Source organism: Thalassophryne amazonica, chromosome 6 (assembly GCF_902500255.1).
Source record: "Thalassophryne amazonica chromosome 6, fThaAma1.1, whole genome shotgun sequence".
In the NCBI taxonomy this organism is placed as follows: domain Eukaryota; kingdom Metazoa; phylum Chordata; class Actinopteri; order Batrachoidiformes; family Batrachoididae; genus Thalassophryne; species Thalassophryne amazonica.
In genome coordinates, this window is record NC_047108.1 from 70464692 (window position 1) to 70480076 (window position 15385).

The following is a 15385-nucleotide window of genomic DNA, read 5'->3' on the forward strand; positions in this document are numbered from 1 at the left end:
GCTAAAATTTAGCCCTCTGTGAAAACAGTTTGTACAGCCGTATCATTTCCATGACGTCAGGGACAAGACGACGTGCTCCCGCCTTCAGTCTGATCCCGCATTGAAATTGATTTTATCTGTTAGTAATGTTACTTATACATGTCCTGGTTTCAACATCCAAAAAGTAAGCTGCAATGAATGTGAGATACAGATCTGTGTGCTCAGATCAGCAACGACATCGACAGCGGGCGCCGTTCTTCCTCTCCCGCTCTCTGCCTCCGCTACGCTCGCTGTTTTAATGCGAAGCGGCCGGTACACCTGTTGCTGCAAGGACAGACTTCTTGCGGCAAAATCCACAGCACTGCACGTCTCGGCAATCGGAGCCCCAGAGCTCCATGGACGCTGAGAGAGGTTTATATATTTTTAATGACTGGGATTCTTTGCGGGTCTCGCCTCCATATCCCGCAATGGTACTGGAGGCGAAAGACAGTAGATTTTCATTGCAACACCACTCAATCAAACGGGCGTATGAAAAAGTCCCCCAAAATAATTTTCAAGCACAAATAAAAGAAATGTGTACTCACCAAATGTGCCGCAAGACCATATGTAGTTTTAAAAAAAGTAGATCCTTCCGTATAAGACAAGAAAAAGGTGCAGATGCAAACTGACGTAAATCCACAAATTACAATTGGCGCAATGCATGCTGGGAGAGGGTCTTGTCCGTGACATCTCAGCAGCGTCCATGATGAGAGGGACAATTTGCGGAGGGCTAAATGTTAGCTGTAAATTTGTCATTTTCAAATGAAGATTTCTCCGTTGAATGACAGATCTGGGCTTGCAGATTTACTTTACTACATTCAGAAGGATCTCATGTATAAATGTAAGTCATTTTTTGTTCAAAAAATCTGACTGCATTTTTTTCAATGCAGGTCTCCTTTAATCTTTGACTGCAATTGTGCCAGGGGTGAGAGTTGGGGAGGTGGGTGCACTCTCTATGCCAGTAGTTTAAACCCACCTGTTCTTTTCGGGTGCTTTCACACCTACGTTGTTCGGTCCGGACTTTTGGACTTTTCAGTTTGGTAGATTTTTGTGAAGGCTTTTGTGACTACGCCAGAATTTGTTCCGACCAAAAGAGGTGGTCTCGAGGACCACACAAACAAAAGGGACCATCAAACTGAACCATGGTCCCTTTTGTTTGCAGTGTGAAAACGTTTTTTTTTAAATCAGAATTTCAGACCAATTACAGGAAGTGGAGGCTGGTAGACAACAAGACAAAACATAAGTTGTAATGATCCATTTGACAGTAGAAGAAACAGACAAATGAAAGCAGTACACATCAGCTATGAGAACACAGAGGGAAAGGAGGAGATAATTTTTAATTGTGTTTTGGTCAGAAGAAGTAATGAACGTCAACTTGAAACGATCCATAAAATTTTCCTACTACTCGCCAAATTGAAAATTAGTCAATGTACGCGTGTTTACAAACCAATCAGTGTCAAGTGCAGGGAGATACAGTGTACATAGATGACGACAGCACGATGTAAGTGCATTGTGGAAAGTTCTTTAGTGCAAACACACAATTGCAACATAAAACCAAACTAACCAGACCAAATATATGAAAATGTGAACCTTGGTTCGGACCTTGTTCTGGACTTTCAGGTGTGAAAACACCCAGAGATTCCATTCATGCAAACTGCTCTGTCTCTCTGAGTCCCACTCTTCTTCCTCCATGTTGTCTTTTTCCAAACTCTTCAACAAGCAAAACAATCTCCTGTGGTTGCGTGCCTTGTCTTGCACTGCTGTCTCCAAAATTGCTGCCTAGATTCATTTAATTTCATTTGCTACATGGTGTTTTGTTGTGATAAACTCAGCGGATTAATCGAGTGTAACCATTCTGTCTCTTTTAACACAGAAAAGTGCAGCTAAGTTTGATCCGCCGCTATTTACAGAAACAACCCAAGTAAATTTAAACTGCTGCAGCGCACCGCTTAGGCAGTGATGGAAAGTCCCAGCAGCAAGACCTGAATCCACCCAGAGCTGGCCTCCGCCGTGCAACTCGCCTGCCTCTCCGTCCGGCTGCCTGCTGCCTTCTGTGTGCCCCCCAGGCTCAGGGGAAACGGGGAGGCCCTCCATGCCCATTTGGCCCTCGCTAACAGGGAATGAGGTCACTCCAAATTCCCCTTATCCCCTTATAGCCCCAGACGGACTGGCGAAGTGGGCCAACCACAGGACTTGACATAAAACATAAATGGCTCTGCAAAAAGCTGCTCGGCTGATGTGACTCATTAAAAAACACTGGCGCCAACTCTTTTATTAATTCATTATTGTGTTTTGGGAGAATAAAGTTACAGCATTCTATTTTAAAGACTTTCCCTTTCCTTTTTCTTTTCTTTTTCTTTTCTTATAGTTTTGAGTTCACAGTCTAAAAGTCTAAAAGTCTAAAAGCTTAATGTATGAATTAATGTTGTGATTTCCTTCTGTAGGAATAAAAATAAAGAATGCACATGTGCAGCCATGCACTTTGCCAGGATCCTTCTGTTTGCTTTTCCCCTTTATCCTTCTGTTTTCTGCCAGCACTCCTTGACAGACTATGCTGCCTTTAAGGGGCCTGGGTCAAGTTCATGAGGCAGATAACCAAACGGGGCAAATGCTGGCCAAGTACATAATCATAACACACACACACGTGTGTGTGTGTGTATGTATGTATATATGTGTGTGTATATATATATATATATATATATATATAAATATGCACACACATTATGACGCTATAGGTTGCTGGCGGTTTTATTTTTCCAGTCAGTATCTCCTCTCCCATTAGGCCCACTATGAAATCGTTAGCGATGTTTTTGTGCGTTAGCAGCACAGTGGAACCGCTGCACAGGGTCACGGTACGAGTTGTATAAACAGTGGAAGGATAACGATGGGGTTCCGAGTGGGGGGAGTGTAAGAAAAGATTGGGAAAAAGGACATGATTATAGAGAGGAGATGTGGGGTTGATCAGAAATCGGGATAAAAAAGGTATTTTTGATGAGTGGAGGCGGGAAGTAATGATGAATGAAAGAAAGATGGCAGCAGGGCTGTGTTGGCAGGATGGGGGTGGGTGCCTATTGATGGCCCCTCCTTTCTGAAACGTGGCCACCCGAGCCTGCCTGGGTCCGGGATGCACATGTGGAACAGTTTACTGTAATGGAACTCTAAATTAGTGGCGGTTTGAAGCTGCCTGCAGCGGTAGGGTGTAATTAACTGGCTCTGTTGAAAGAGAAAGAGCCAGAAAGTGAGGCAGGGAGGGAGTCAGCACTCTGGAAAAGGCAATGGGTGAGAGGTGTGCCTGTGTGGGTGTAAGTGGGCGCTCACACACGTGTGGATTTTTTTTTTTCCTTTGACTGCGTAATTGCTTGAATGTGTGTCTTAGTCTTTCTGTGGTGCATCCTGGAAAAGTCTCCTTTTCCCGGGCAAGCCACCACCCCTTAGTGCCCCCCAGTGCCCAGAACTTGTCACTGTCCCTCTGTGCATTCTGCTCAGTTCAGCAATTCCACTGTTCTGCTTTAGACCCCCCCCCATGTTTTTTCTTTGTTTATACCGAATTCATTACCGAGATATTTCCCCCCGTCTTCTCTCCCAGATTCACAAGCCACAGCAGTTCCAAATTCCTTGGCTCTGCTCTTTTTCAAAGCCACACTGAAACAACAAGCCGATCACACCACCCACTCATAAAATCACGCTAGGGAAGCAAAAGGCTAAAAGAAAACATAAGAAAATGGGAGACTTGATGGATATTTTTCCCCCCGTCATCAGATGGGCATAAGTGCAGCCTTGTCCACACTCGAGCTTGACGTGTCTGTACCTACTGAGCCAAATCAAGGGGACGAGCAGGCTGCGGGACGTTTGGACCGAAATTACTCAATGGGATGAGAGCCTAACCTCAAGAGAAGATAGTTGGAAGTGACAGCAGCAGTTAGCAATCAGTGGATCTCATTTTCTCTGCCCCCTCCGCCACCCCCCCTTCCCCCTTCCCTTCACAGTTTGGACCCCGTGTCTGGGCCTCTGGTCCTGGGGGAAAGATGCAGAGAGGAAGGCTGCTGTGCTAGACTGGCAGCAGGAACAGAGGAGCTCTTTATAGTAGAGTTCTGGTGATTTAAATCATATGGCATAGCCTGGAATCACTGTAGAAGTCTGGAAGCTCTTCAGACCTGCAGGAACAAGAGCTCTCTCTCTTTTTCTCTCCCTCTCTTTCCCTTCCCTCCCACCCTTCCCTGTTATAACTTTTTCCAAACGTCTTTCTTATTTTCTTTTCCCCTTCGCCTGGTCCCAGTTTTTCTGGCTTTTCCTCTTACAGCTCATGTATTGTTTTTTTCTTTTTCAGTTGTTTTGCTTCTTTTGCTGGCATCCATTCCCTTTTTCATCTTCTCTCCCGATTTCTCGTACCTGTTGCTATGACGTTTGCACATCCCACTCACATTATGACTGTGGATAAACCTCTCTCTGTCCCAGAACGTGCACAGAGAATGGCCTCAGAATTGACAGGAGGTGAATTCTGTGGTCCTCGACAAAAACGGCTGATTGTATTATCATATCTGTGCAAATCTGAAACATTGTGCTCTATGGTGAGATTAGTCGTGGGAAATCATTTTTTTTCTTTCTCTTCTGTCGTGCAGAAAAGTGAATTGGAAGATCGTTCAGAAGTGGAGGCTGATCTTCCACAAATAATCCGCTGGCTTGTCCATTCTCCACATCCTGAGAGCCATTGGAAGAAGGTGGATTTCAAGTTTTCTTGGGATTTCCAAGTGTTGTAAGAGCAACTTCTTTGGCCCAGTGGTCTGCTGCAGACCCCTGGGTGCCTCAACGCCATGGCTGCCAACAGGGAACAGCAGGTGGGTCACATGACCGGCTTCCCACCTGCTGTCTACCCTTTTGCCTTCAATTCCATGCGAAGCCACTCCCCCTTCGACCTGCTGGCCAGTAGCAGCTTGTTTGGGAGATTTGGTGCCGACTTGCCCAAAGAGATGGCTGCTCTCTGTAAGTCATTATTGTTACTCAAATTTCTTTATGTTTGACTTTTCATCCTTTTCACGTATCAATTTTTCCACTTTAACGACTCATACCTTCATTTTTAGTCAAGTCATATTAAACAGATTGGATGTCTGCTGAAGAGGGGAAAATATAGGTCTTTAAATTGCACTTCATTATGTGTAATTTTGTGGAAATGGAAAACCTTCATGTGTGTTTGTGATATAGGACAAGTGGTAGGAAAAAACACACACACACATCCCAAAACAAACCATGGGGGAATAAAGTCCACTTTCATCAGTACGGCGATTACTCCACTCCTGTGGTTTCCTTGTAGAAGCTTGTAGGATGGTGCGGTTCTGACCACAGGCTCTGCCTTCACTACCGGGTTTGTGTGTATTTAGACCTCTCACAGAGCTATTGTGCAGTAGGCAACTCAGACGTCTGCAATTAGAGACAAAACAGCATTCTTTGACTGTGAAGTGATGAGTGCTCTGAGCAAATATTTGAAAGGGCAACAAATATTTAAAAATACTGAGCTTCATTATTTTTTTAACTGCACAGAAAGGTGAGCTGTCGCTGTATTGGGTGGGGGCAGTAGTTCCAGACCTGACCACACGGGGCACTGTTGTATTCTAAAGGATTTGGGATAAGGTATGGGACAAAGAGGAGGTTGTGGGCAGCAGGGAGCGTTTTCTCTCATGAAGGAATGGCACATGTCATGCAGTCTCTGACGATACAGATGCTTGGTGTTCAGAACACCTGCTCATATCACAGCACTGTGTTTCAGTCAATATCAGGAGGATTCTAGGTCAGTGTGTGTTCTTGCTTAAATGCACTGCTGCATAAACCACCAGTTTCCACCTCAGGATGTCAGTGTAAGATAAAGGAAGGAGTCTGAGAAAAAAAGAAGCTGCAGCACTTTTATTGAAGTTAAAGAATAGGTCACAAGGTAAAGGTAAGCTGGAGTTATTTGAAATCATATCTGGGTGCTGTGACAGCAAAAGGGACGGCAGGCAGTGGTGGGTGGTAGGCGGCTGTGGTGGTGGTGGTGGTGGTGGTGGGGGGGAGTGTTATAATGGGTGTGGGTGGCAACAGCTGAGTGCAGCCCCCCGCCTGTGCGTGCAGTCCCCCTTATTCCCCCACAGCATGCCTGAGCACCTCTCCAGCTTTTCAGCTGTCAATCACTACCTCACCCCCCCCCCACTGCTGTGCACCCACCTAATCCTCAAGGTATTCACACACACACACACACACACACACACACACACACACACACACACACACACACACACACACACACACACACACACACACACACACACAGAAAGAGAGAGAGGGAGGGCGCACCTGGGGGTAATGTGCTAGTGTGGTGGAATCTAAGAACACACCCTGCTAGGAAAACACAAATACACACATGCCAACGCACAACATTAGGCACCTTGACACTTGCACAAATTTGTGTCGCACTGATTGCCGCAAGATTGCGTGCCAAATAATAAACTTGTCGTAAACTGTTGTAAACTGTGCGTGGCTAGGTGCCAGTGCACAAAGAAAATTTTGAAGTGTAAAAAATTTCTGGCACGCATAAATTTCGTGCCTCTTGCATGAACTAGTGGTGAACATTGTGCAACCTATTCGAAAACACCGTGTGTCACTGCGCGCAGGGCATCTGAACCTTACATTATGAAGAGATGTTTCATCTTTAATAAACATAACATTACAGATACATTATCTAACTCATAAGAAGGAATGAAAATGCAGCTGTTTTACCAGTCCATTACTATATATATTATAGACTTTTGAGACAAGATTCCAAATGTGTTCTCCACTGCATGACGCGCATGAGACAACCTGCAGCTGTAGATAATTTCTCTGTGATTCTGGGAGCGATGAAAAAATGGTTTCATCAGCAAAGTTCTGAGAGCAAAGGCGTCATCGGCTATGAAATGATATGGCACAGGCGTCAAGCGGGACAAAGCAGAACAAAGCGGGATGCATTGGCACGATGAATTGGGCGGCAATGCGGGGATCAAATTTGTGCAAGTGTCAAGGTGGTTATACCCTCTTCATTCTCTCTCTCTCTCGCGCACACACACACACACACACACACACACACACACACACACACACACACACACACACACACACACACACACACACACACACACACACACACACACACACACACACACAGCACTTCTTTCATCTAAAAACGAGAAACATACCCCTGACGCAGAATGCAACCCCACCACACTGACAGATGGATTCTTTTTGGTTTTTGCACTGGCATGAGTTAAAACAAGTATCAAAGCACAACAGATGCAGGCAACCACATGCATTAGGGCGGCATACATGACTGCTTGTACGGACACATCCACGCTGGCAGGAGTATCATTCCCATAGATTTTAGATGGGACACATTTGATTTAAGCCTGTGTTGGAACGTTAACAATGCTGGATTTATAGTTTAACTGAGGATTGCTGTGGTAATTAGCTTTGACTCAGCTTTTTGTGCAGAGGTTTTGAGGTTATGCTGTTCTATGACTGTTGTACAGTATCATCAATTCAAGTCAGTATTTGTCAGGTCTGCTCTGAGATCATGTGCTGGTGCAGTGGGCTGCCACATCCTCTACACTAAGGAACCATCTTGGCTCTGAATGGCAGCCACCCAGGCAGAGATCCTGTCCATTCCCACCTCTCCAAAATAACCATATATCTGCTGCAGACAGGTGAAACTTGGGTGTCGCCTTGGCCTTATCCAGCTGTTGGGGTTCTCAATACTGAGGCAGTTGCATGTTGAATCATGCCCAGAGAAATACTCCACATGGCCAAAATGATGTAGGTGATGATCGCTAACAATGCAAGGATACTCCTCATGTAGTCTCCTTAAGTAAGTATTTATTTCATTTGACATAGTCAGTTCAGTGATACCCAAGGATCCTTGGAAGAGACCTAGTACGAAAGACATCCAGTCACTGCCATAGGTCAGTTCTCAAAACCAATAAATCGTGCTCTCAAATTGAAAGACCACAGTCTTGAATAAAAAGAGGGAAGAATGTAACCTAGCAAGCGATTTTGAATTTTTTAGATTTTGAAATAAAAACTGGGTTCAGATATAGCCAGAACTTGTCATTAAGTGGTTCTTGTCCTGTGATATATCACATTTATCATCAAAAACAGGTGTTTTTTTCCTCTTTCATCTTGCAGCTCAGCACCTGCACTGTGCACTGCCTGTCTCCCCATAGACTGTGCATATATATACATACACATACATACAGGGTGGTCCAAAAAAAACGCCCTATTTTCTTTTTGATCTCATTTTTTACTCAGATGAGATATTTTGAAAATTCTTTCACCAAACATTAGCAGAATGATGGGACATTATGTCATTCAAATCTGATAGAAATTGAAACATTTTTGGTGGTCTGCCCTTAATAGTTGATAATATGTTCTATCCAGGCTCCTCTGACGAATAACTGCAGCAACATGAACGCTCAAATTTTTGATGACTCGTCCAATCATGTCAGCTGGTATGTCGACCGCTGTGACCTTTATTGGCATTGGCTACACTTCCAGTCTCCCGAAATTTCTGTCAGGTACTTTGTTCCTGCCAAAATCTCTCCTGCATTGTCTTTGTGTCAGTAGCACCGATGTTGTGGCAAAGTAGGCCTCAATGATTTTTATCCGCTGCTGCTTAGTATACTGTCCAGCTTGACATATTGGTGTCAAAAGAATCTCCCAGGCCCGCTGTCTACACCACCTGAAAAATATGGCAAAATGTTGTAAAACACAAATTTGGGAGGAAATACAAAATAGGGCGCTTTTTTTTGGACCACCCTGTGTGTGTGTATATATATATATATATATATATATATATATATATATATATATATATATATATATATATTATATATATATATACACTCAACAAAAATATAAACGCAACACTTTTGGTTTTGCTCCCATTTTGTATGAGATGAACTCAAAGATCTAAAACTTTTTCTACATACACAATATCACCATTTCCCTCAAATATTGTTCACAAACCAGTCTAAATCTGTGATAGTGAGCACTTCTCCTTTGCTGAGATAATCCATCCCACCTCACAGGTGTGCCATACCAAGATGCTGATTAGACACCATGATTAGTGCACAGGTGTGCCTTAGACTGCCCACAATAAAAGGCCACTCTGAAAGGTGCAGTTTTATCACACAGCACAATACCACAGATGTCGCAAGATTTGAGGGAGCATGCAATTGGCATGCTGACAGCAGGAATGTCAACCAGAGCTGTTGCTCGTGTATTGAATGTTCATTTCTCTACCATAAGCCGCCTCCAAAGGCGTTTCAGAGAATTTGGCAGTACATCCAACCAGCCTCACAACCGCAGACCACGTGTAACCACACCAGCCCAGGACCTCCACATCCAGCATGTTCACCTCCAAGATCGTCTGAGACCAGCCACTCGGACAGCTGCTGGAACAATCGGTTTGCATAACCAAAGAATTTCTGCACAAACTGTCAGAAACCGTCTCAGGGAAGCTCATCTGCATGCTCGTCGTCCTCATCGGGGTCTCGACCTGACTCCAGTTCGTCGTCGCAACTTCGCACAGCCATTGAAGAGGAGTGGACCAACATTCCACAGGCCACAATTGACAACCTGATCAACTCTATGCGAAGGAGATGTGTTGCACTGCATGAGGCAAATGGTGGTCACACCAGATACTGACTGGTATCCCCCCCCCCCCCCCCCCCCCAATAAAACAAAACTGCACCTTTCGGAGTGGCCTTTTATTGTGGGCAGTCTAAGGCACACCTGTGCACTAATCATGGTGTCTAATCAGCATCTTGATATGGCACACCTGTGAGGTGGGATGGATTATCTCAGCAAAGGAGAAGTGCTCACTATCACAGATTTAAACTGGTTTGTGAACAATATTTGAGGGAAATGGTGATATTGTGTATGTGGAAAAAGTTTTAGATCTTTGAGTTCATCTCATACAAAATGGGAGCACAACCAAAAGTGTTGCGTTAATATTTTTGTTGAGTATATATATATATATATACGTACATACATACGTGACGTCACCCATAAGTTTTCTGTAGAGACCCAGAACAGCTGATGTTAAGCATGTGTTTGAGCCATGGTCTGGGTGTCACCATGTTGGTGAAGAGGCCACGCTGATTCACATTGAACTCATTAATGCATAAAGGATTGGAGGGTGGATGCTCAGTGTGTGATGAAAGAAGTCTGAACACGCCCCTCTCCTTGAGTCTCACTGCTTAAGGTAACAGGCTAACCTCGGTTTGGGTGTTTATTAAATCATATTTTTGCTGCCAAAAAAGTCGGGAGGAAGGCAAGACAACAACAGCCTCAGCACGCATTGCCCTTCAACTGCCATTCCAGAATTGGGCTTGTCAGCCACTCCCGAAGATGCAGATAGACCAGTACTTCCAACGTCTGAAGCTGCATCATCGGTTCTCGTAGGCAGACACATGCCAGTATTTTTGCGGAATGCGTGGTGGTTCTCCTAATTATTTGCTTTGGTGTGGACATTAAAAGTTGTGAGCCGCTTATTCCCTCAGTCATCCTGCATTAAATGGACTCTTTAAATAAAGTTACTGACAGCTGCTAAAAGCCCTAACACTGTTAGCGTACAAGATGATCCGTTTGGACGTTTTACCTCACAAGCCATATTATTCCAGGTGTTTGTAATAAAATACTCCAAATGACAGACACGGCCCTCCACAACTGCTCGCAGCCACATCACTTGGCTTCTGAGCTATGCTTCTGAGCTATGGTCACAGTGAGAGGCAGAGATACCCATCTCAGCTGCCTGGCTAACCTGCTTGGCTCAGCTGCCCGGCTAACCGGCTTGGCTCAGCCGCTGTCACTCAAAACGACCACACTCACAATTACACAGAACTTTATTGCATTAAAGATCTTAAACTAAGAAGTTAGAAAAAAATTCACTCCCTGTACAGTCGTCATGGAGGAGGAATCTCTATAGAGGCCAAAACCGTTTTGTATGTCTGGAAACATATTTATTTCTGTCTAAATTTGGACATTTTAATATGGACTCCTATAGGAATGTGCTCTGTTTTGGAACCAGCCTCAAGCGGCCAGTCATGGAACTGCAAGTTTTTCTTCTCCTGGAAGGGCTTCATGTCAAACCATCGAAGTTTACTGCTTGGTCTCCCCTAGGCTTTGGAGTAGACTTGCTGTAACAAAGCTGTATGGCAAATGTACTTAAGAGTATATTGCCAGCTTCAAAAAATCATGAGTAAAAGTAGGAATGTAGGTTTACATAAGGAATGTGAAACGTGGCCACCACCTACGGTCCCATCTCCCCCTAGTAATGTTTATAAAAATGGATTTCACATTGACATTTGTGAATGAGTTCAGAATCGTCCAACATGCGTATCGCATTGCATCTGAGAATTAATTTCCCCCTCATCTCATTGCCTTGGGGCAACTGTTTGTTGTGATTTGGCGCTATACAAGAAAAAAGTTGATTGATTGATTGATCTCTAGTTGTCACTTTGTTGGAATATTACAATGTGTTATCTCTACTAGGTTGATATGTTAAAGGAAAGCAATTATGTTGGCTTCCTGTATGCTGTGATTCTTTGTGTTTCTCAGTGTTTGAGTAAAGTCTGAGTTCCTCCATTTTCGTCATTTTGTTGTTGCAGTTCAGTCCTGTCAACCGACTGTAGCAGTAAATTCAACCATTCAGCTTCTTTAAAAAATTGTACTTGACATGATGCACTGTTGAGTTGTGAGGGTTGCGTATGAGCACACAGTGCATCTGGAAAGTATTCACAGCACATCACTTTTTCCACTTTTGTGATGTTACAGCAATGGACAGAGACATCCTGGATGAAAACCTGCTCCAGAACACTCTTGACCTCAGACTGGGGCAACAATTCATCTTTTAGCAGGACAATGAGCCTAAGTACATAGCCAAGATATCAAAGGAGTGGCTTCAGGATAACTCTGTGAATGTCCTTGAGTGGCCCTGCCAGAGCCCAGACCTGAATCCAATAAGCGAAGTGCACATCTCGGGCCCCACGATGCATTATGGGTAGGCTAAATTTTTCGGCTACCAACCCACATGCTATCACGGCGGAAAGCAGTGAGGAGTGCTATGATTTGGATCATTTCAACCGCTGGAAAGTTGACGATTTAAAGCGTTTTTGTAAGCTCCGGGGATTGCCTGTTACAACCAGGACTACGTACGGCAGTGGACAGAAATGGAAAGAAGAGCTGGCTGCCATTGTGTACGCTGCATCATTACAGAAACTACCGTTGGTGCCGACGAAGGAGGAAGAGAGCGCTGCCGTCGAAAATGACAAGTCCTTGTTGTTAGTTGGAGACAAACAAATTTCTGACCCCTTGAAGGCAACTGACGGATGGTTAGATGAAGTCCAGAGTCTGAAACTGTGGATATGGCAGAATATTTGCTAAGCAGGGATGAGAAATCGCTACTCCGCCGGCTTCGTAATGACTACAAGGAAGGTGGGTCTCACATATAACCTCTTTGGTGTCACGTTTGTTTTGATAAGTTGACTGACATACAATAATATGTGCATGCATGCAGTTTGTTTATAGAACATGTCATTACAATATTACGCGCCACGTCATTCATGGCGCGACATTACAGTTGTAAGCCGATGCACGAAAACGGCGTCATCAGTCACATTATAATTCGGCACAGTTTCAGGATATTGACAAAATAAATGTGTGCAAGAAACTTACAATTTTAGTCCATCTTTTACGTCCGTCTGGATGTTTCTTTTCTGTGGGGAAATTGTGTAGAATGAACAGAGGTTTACAACCACATTTCTTCTTCTTTCCTTCTTTGTGTGGACTCGGCGAAACTTTGCAATCGTGTGTTTTCAGCCAACTTTCAAGCCTATAAATTCCGTTCGAGCATTTGAAAACAGCACAATGCGCACCTATCATTATTGTATACGACGCTTAAGGCTTAAGGCCTTTGAAACAATCCCTGTAAGCCTTAACTTTCACAGTCTGCTAATGCTACTGTATACGAAATTCAGTGGGAGCGATGTGAGTTTGGTAGTTGGAATTTTTGGCCCTGTTTGACCCACGCATGCGCAGATGTGTTGCACACTTCGCTTATTGAACATCGCATGCGATTTTAGTTTTTTATTTTTAAGAAATATTAAAACACTCATGGTAACGGCAACATAACACTTAACTAAACTAATTAAACCAATTTGAGCTATAAAAACACTATAAATCAACCACACTAACAATGCTGTTAAACTAACATGAACCACAATAATAACAATTAAAATCCTAATAAGCTATTGTCGGTAATTTCTCCAAAAATATTTGTCCTATCAACTTTTTGTTTTCGCAGCGTTCATACATGACCCAAAATACATAACCATAACAAATGGCACATGTCAGCTCTCCCCAGTTTGTCGTGATCAAAGCCAAACACATGCACGCACACACATATCAACGCAAGAGACCACTTGCCTATTAATATATAAATAGGCCAAAATTTCAGAATCAAATAATGCAATAATATGAAACAATAAGACCATTCATTTTTCATTATAGTTCAGAGAAAAAAAGCCCATATGTTTCAAGTTTGGATTTCTGTTCAGGTCTTTTTGCGATATCATGTTTACAGACAAATGCAATATGAAAACATATAGCCTCTGTGCTGGAAGTGATTGTTACAGCCACGTCTGAAATGTTTGAACCTTTTGTTTGCACACTTTGTGCTGTTGCTCTTACACAAATGGATATTGTTATCATTTTGACGTTGGCTAACGCTATAAAGGGTACAGCATGTTGATGTCAGCCTAAAAACATCCAGTTCTTCCATCCTAAAAAATAAAGAACTTTACGAGTCATTTCACTGTGATTCTCTGCTCTCTTAAGCATTAAGAGGGAAGACAAAAGGCCTTAGTTCCGACGTTCCCCAGGCCCTGTTTTTCTTCTCTCTCTATTTCTTCTGCAGGAGTTGGCTTAACAGGCCTGCTCATTGTCGTCAGACTTGTCCCTAGGCCAGACTGTGAAAATATCCTCTGCATAAAGGGATATTTCTTTGTGTGCTTTCCTCTGTGTGGTAACTAGTGCTGCATTCATGCCCAGCGTCAGATCTCTGTGCGTAATTACTGTAAAGAAAGGGAGGCCAGGTGACACCTACCTTTGTTGGGTGTGCTTGTTGTGCTGACAGGCCGAGCACCTCCCACGGCGGCGGTGCACTCTGGCACCAGACTGTCTTTGGAAATACCTGTTTTGCACAGAGGTGGGAAGAGACAGCAGAGGGGAGGGACCGCGGAGGCAGACTGTGTTTGCACATGTAGATCTCCACAGTGAGTTACTGTGGAGGACATGGAGCCAGAAACCCTTCACAAACATCCATGAAAGGGGCCCACTGAGTACGTGGATGTGCTGGAAGCCTCGCCAGCTGCGCTTTTCCAAACATGCAAAGGTGCTTGTCCGTTGGCGAAAGGGGCTGTTGGCTCTCTGTGCGGCGTGTTGCGGATCCTGCTATCAGTTGATCCCTGTCATTATAGAAGCCCTTCAAACAAACAGTTGGAAGCCCATTAAGGCCACTTACTGTGTGATAACATCGCCACTGAGCCCTGAAACACCTCTCTAAGCTTTCACCAATTGGGGGGACGGAGTCCTGGCCTCAAAAAGCCAGCCACAGGGATGTTTTGAAAAGCTAGTAGGTCATTTCCTTCAGCCCACATGGCTCAGACCGAAAGTGGGACCAGGCGTTTCCATTCCGATCATGGTTTTAACTTCAGGGCAAGTGACATGAACTGAAAGGCAACTGCATTGCTTCTCAGTGTTTTGAAATTAAAAGCAGCGTAATCACACACTGGAATGAATAAGCCTGTTCGTACTTGTGCAAAAGCTGCTCGGTTGTGCCTCACAGTGGTGACATAGTGAAACGTTGTTTACACCAAGTGCTTGTAGAGTGTGGTTTTGCACGCATGCACATGCATTAGCATGCTTGCTTCAACGCACAAATGCATGCACCTTCATCTGCACACTTGCCAAAGCACCACAGTGAATGCATGCGTGCATGCATGTACTTTCATGCTCGCACAAACCTTTAAGTTAGGCAGGCTGTGAGAAGGATTATATTGTTTCAGCAGAAACAAAAATCCTCATGCAGTGTGACATAATTAAAAACACTCATTGCATTCTTTAACAAACACACACAAACACACAGAAGAAGGTCATGTTGGCTTAGGGAGCTCAGGGATTTGTGTAAAGGAGCCATTTTGGTGGGAAATGTGGTATGAGAAGGAATGAAAAAAGGAATCTGTAAATGGTGGAGAGGACTGCAGAGAAGGGATGTGGATGAGCAGAAGGATGCCTTCTCCACTAGTGTGAA

The 15385-nt window shown here is 44.0% G+C and overlaps 1 protein-coding gene across 1 annotated transcript in view; it reads left to right on the forward strand.

Annotated features, from left to right (window-relative positions):
- rarga (retinoic acid receptor gamma a) overlaps positions 1-15385 on the forward strand; it is a 147931-nt gene that overhangs the window by 43236 nt on the left and 89310 nt on the right. The window contains exon 3 of the mRNA XM_034172436.1: positions 4638-4998. Within this exon, the coding sequence (XP_034028327.1) occupies positions 4830-4998 (169 nt within the window). The 5' untranslated portion in view covers positions 4638-4829. The remainder of the gene's footprint in view (positions 1-4637; positions 4999-15385) is intronic.